We start from the raw sequence: 4,432 nt of genomic DNA, 5'->3' as shown, positions 1-4,432 counted from the left end.
TCCGGGGGGGGGGGGCAGGGATCAATAGATCCCTCTGTGTGGACCCCGGGGACTGAGTCACAGTCCTGATTTGAGACAAAGAAGGGTCAGTGCCCTTCATCCGCCATGCACAGGGTTGAGTATTTACTGTGTGCTGGGCACGGGAATACGATGGGTTCATGATCTAGATCAGGAAAGGTCAACTCACCATTATACAAATGGATTCAATCAGCTATTCTGCAAGTGTCAGGTATTTCTGTAGCGGCTTAAGGCAGAGATTTATTCCTCTCTCCTATAGAGGGGTGCAGTGGCAGGCAGGCAGAGAAAAGTTAGATAACCCAGCTTCTTCCATCTCATGGTTCTGCCATGCATGGCTTCTGCGTCTGAGGCCACCTCACGGTACAGAAAGGCTGCCGAAGCTCCAGCCATTGGGTCCACATTCCAGGCAGCAAGATGGACTGGATGTTTTACATACAGTCAAGTGAGTGCATCTTAGGGAAACAGCTGGAAGAACTTTAACACTTGTGTGACCACCTCTTAGATCAGGATACAGAATACTTCCATCACTCCAGAAAGTTCCTCTGTTCTGGGCTGAGGCTTTTAAAAGATTTTGAAAAATTCTCTAGGTAAGGGGCCTGAAAAAACTTTCAGGTGCAATGGAACTGTTCATTATCTTGATCATGGTTTCTGGGTGTGGACATGTGTGAACGCTCATTCAATTCTATGCTTTATTCACGTTTGTTGTGCATCAGTTATAAATTAAGCTGGAGTGCCTTAACTCCCCCCTCCCGTCCCCCAAGGATGGAAACAGACAGTGGGTGGTTAAGGGCGAATGGAACTCGGAGTATGTCTCGTGGGGTAACTTTGGGGTGTGGGGTGACGGCAGAAGCCCACCAGTTACTTCCATCCTGGCTTGCCTTCCCCTGGTAGGTGGTCTGATTCAGCCACTTTGCTGTTCCCTTGTCCCTGCAGACCAGGTGGAGGCCCTGCTAAGGAACTTCCTGCCTCAATACCGCGTACAGCTGGCAGCCTCTGTCCTGCAGCAGATTTCCCGGGAGCTGGTCCCCCAGGAGCAGGCTGGATGCCAACTGCTGCACAGCAAAGTGGGTGCCACAAATGCGGGGGGAGGGCTGCTGAGCACACAAGACTGCGAAGGCCATTGGTTCAGCGGTGGTGGGGGGCTTCTCACACCTTTGTCCTTGCTGGTGCCACAACCTAGGATAACTGTACACATTCACTAGCATGTCCTGGGCTGGACGCCGGGGACACAGCAGAGACCGAGACATATCCCGTTCTGTTCTCTGGGGCTCACAGTCTGATTGGGGGAAAATGACCCCAAACAAGTGAACAGATCATGACGCAGGGTAACTTCTGATAGGTGCTAGGAAATCAACAGGAAGGGCACAGTTGGGTGTGGGGAGTCGAGGTGCAGGGGGCCCCTTTGAGCTGAGATATAAAGGATGAGAAGAAGCCAGATCTGGAGCCCAGAATGGGAAGGGCATTGTAGGCAGAAGGCACAGCTAGGGCAAAAGCCCTGAAGTTGGAAAAAGCTTGTCCTGAGTGCCACACTCAAGGACACAGCACAACCACGGGATGCCCAAGTTTTTGCATGTGAGGTGACCTCTGTCTCATGCACTTTTCATTCCTCCTTGTACTTCAGTTGCCACTTCTTCCAGGAAGCCTTCCTGGATTGCCATTGCCCCCACCTCAGTCAGGCGCCTCCCCTGAAACCCCCATCCCAGCAAAGCCCCAGGTCACACATTAGTCACCTCCATGGGTCTGCTGCAAGGGAGGAGCCAGGCATAGTCTCCTCTTTCCCTCACACCCGCTCCTCATACCCACATGGTACCAGCATATAGTAGGGGTGCAGGAATAGTTTGTGGATGGAACAAAGGAGCCTGGAGCTGTCTGGTCCCGGCTCCATATGTCTGCTGAGCTGGCAATGGCACCCAGGTCTTCCAGGTGCCCGACACAACAGACTCAATCCTTACCAGCCCCAGAGATGGGTCTTTGACCAGCAAGGAAACCAAGGCACAGAAAGGCAAAGGGATCTGCCTGAGGTCATACTAGTACCACCAGCAAGAGGCAGAGGCATAATTTGAACTCGGAGCTCATATTCCTTACTGACATTGGGCCCCCTGGCCCATCAGGGCACTGGGTTTTCCCACCTCAGCCAGGTGCCTCTTCTCCCAGCTGTGCCTGCCCTGGGGTGGGGCTCCCTGGCGCTGTGGACACAGAGCACCCTCCCAACCAGAGCTCTCCCTGTCCCTCTTGGGGCATCATGGGGCCCGGGTGTCACTCCCTCCTGCACCTTACACCACCTGCTGGTTTCAGTCACGTGGCCACGGCCCAGCTGACACTGGGTTTCGGGCAGTGCGGAGGGGCTTCCCCTTGCTTCAGTTTGAACATTTTATATAATATTCATTTATTTATTTACTTACTTATTTTAATCCTCACCCAAGGATATTTTTCCATTGATTTTTAGAGAGTGGAAGAGAGAGGGAAAGACAGAGAGAAACATCAATGTGAGAGAAACGCATCGATTGGTTGCCTCTTGCACATGCCCTGACCAGAGCCTGGCCAGGTAGGAGCCTCCAACCGAGGTACATGCCCTTGACCGGAATCGAACCCGGGACCCTTTGGTCTGTGGGCCAACGCTCTATCCGCTGAGCCAAACCGGCTAGGGCAGTACTTATTTTATATGTTTGTATTTTATATATCACTAGAGGCCCGGTGCACGAAATTCATGCACTCAAGGGTTCCCTTAGCCCAGCCTGTGCCCTCTCGCAATCTGTCGGAGTCCTTGGGGGATGTCCGACTGATGACTCCCGCCACCGCCACTGTGCTCACCAGCCATGAGCCCACAGGGGGAACGCACTGACCACCAGGGAGCAGCTCCTGTGTTGAGCGTTTGCCCCCTGGTGGTCAGTGCATGTCATAGCGACTAGTCATTCCTCTGTTCGGTCGATTTGCATATCAGCCTTTTATTATATAGGATTTCTATAATGGCATTTTAACAATATTTTATGAAAATGTTTAGACCTGGGAAAAGGTATGGAGAATCATTAAAAACATACTGAGTTCCCACCACCCCAGCAAAGAATCAAAATATCACAGTTGCAGTTAATTGATTCATCGAATATTTATTGAGCACCAGCTAGGCACCAGACACTGCTCTGGGACCCAGTGATGACATAAAACACACAATTCAGGTGTCAGATAGTAGGGAGAGTGACAAAGGAAATGAAACCGAGGACAGAGAAAGTGTCCCCCTGAGGGCAGGGTCTGTGGACAGAGGCCCGGCCTTTTCTCATATAGTTACACTACACCTGCCCCAGGACCCAGCAAGTCCACTTGTATTGCTTAGTTAATGCTGTGTGACAATATACTGCAAGTCAGTAGCTTAAAGCAACACACACTTCTCTCACAGTTGCTGTGAGTCAGGAATCTAGAGGCAGCTTCTCTGAGTCCTTCCTTTCAGGGTGTCTCACAGGTTGCAATCGAGATATTGGCCAGGGCTGGGATCTCATCCGAGGCTCAAGTGAGGAAGGGTCCGCGTCCAGATGGAGTGGCGATGACAAGAATGCCTGTCTCAGGGCTGTGTGATACAACTAATAAGATATATCAGTTCTCGCCCTAGCTGGTTTGGCTCAGTGGGTAGAGTGTCGGCCTGTGGACTGAAGGGTCCCCGGTTCGAATCTGGTCAAGGGCACATGCCTGGGTTGCAGGCTCAATCCCCAGTAGGGGGCGTGCAGGAGTTTCTCTCATCGTTGATGTTTCTCTCTCTCTCTCTCTCTCTCTCTCTCTCTCTCTCTCCCCCCCTCACTCTCCCTTCCTCTCTGAAACCAATAAAAATATATTCTAAAAACATAAATTAAAAAAAGACATATCAGTTCTTATTTGGAAGGGCCACAAATAAGTGCATGCTCTGAGGGTGCCTGGTAAAGACAGGAGTGCCACCTGGCACCCAAGTGCCCTATGCTTAGTGCCACCTGGCACCCAAGTGCCCTATGCTTAGTGCCACCTGTGGGAGCTATCCTGATGGTCTGGACCCCGGGGCACTGGGCAGGGCCCCCGACATCTGAGAGCCCCTCCTCCACAGAAGCTCCCCCGAGTCCGTGAGCACCGCGGGCCCCTGACCCAGCTGCGGGGCCACCCACCCCAGTGGCAGCCCATCTTCTGTGTCCTGCGTGGGAATGGCCACCTGGAGTGGTTCAGCCACAGGGAGGTGAGTGAGTGGCTTATGTCCCTTTGGCCTCCAGATCCTCCATCCCGCCCTCCCCAGAGTGGGCTTAGGGTCCGGCTACCAGCATAGCCCCTCTCCTCTCTTCAATCATCTAGCCCAGTGGTCAACAAACTGCGGCTCTTGAGCCACATGCGGCTCTTTGGCCCCTTGAGTGTGGCTCTTCCACAAAATACCGACTTCTGCGCATGGGCCACGAAGTTTCAATCA

At 52.6% G+C, this 4,432-nt stretch overlaps 1 protein-coding gene across 1 annotated transcript in view; it reads left to right on the top strand.

The window, feature by feature from the left end:
• FAM129C (family with sequence similarity 129, member C) overlaps window positions 1-4,432 on the top strand; it is an 18,265-nt gene that overhangs the window by 977 nt on the left and 12,856 nt on the right. Inside the window, exons 2-3 of the mRNA XM_014545814.1 lie at window positions 952-1,082; window positions 4,082-4,207. Coding sequence (XP_014401300.1) covers window positions 952-1,082; window positions 4,082-4,207 — 257 coding nt within the window. The remainder of the gene's footprint in view (window positions 1-951; window positions 1,083-4,081; window positions 4,208-4,432) is intronic.

Source organism: Myotis brandtii, unplaced genomic scaffold, assembly GCF_000412655.1.
Source record: "Myotis brandtii unplaced genomic scaffold, ASM41265v1 scaffold421, whole genome shotgun sequence".
Classification (NCBI taxonomy): domain Eukaryota; kingdom Metazoa; phylum Chordata; class Mammalia; order Chiroptera; family Vespertilionidae; genus Myotis; species Myotis brandtii.
The sequence above is the reverse complement of the archived record's forward strand: the minus strand, read 5'-3'. Positions and strand labels throughout refer to the sequence as shown.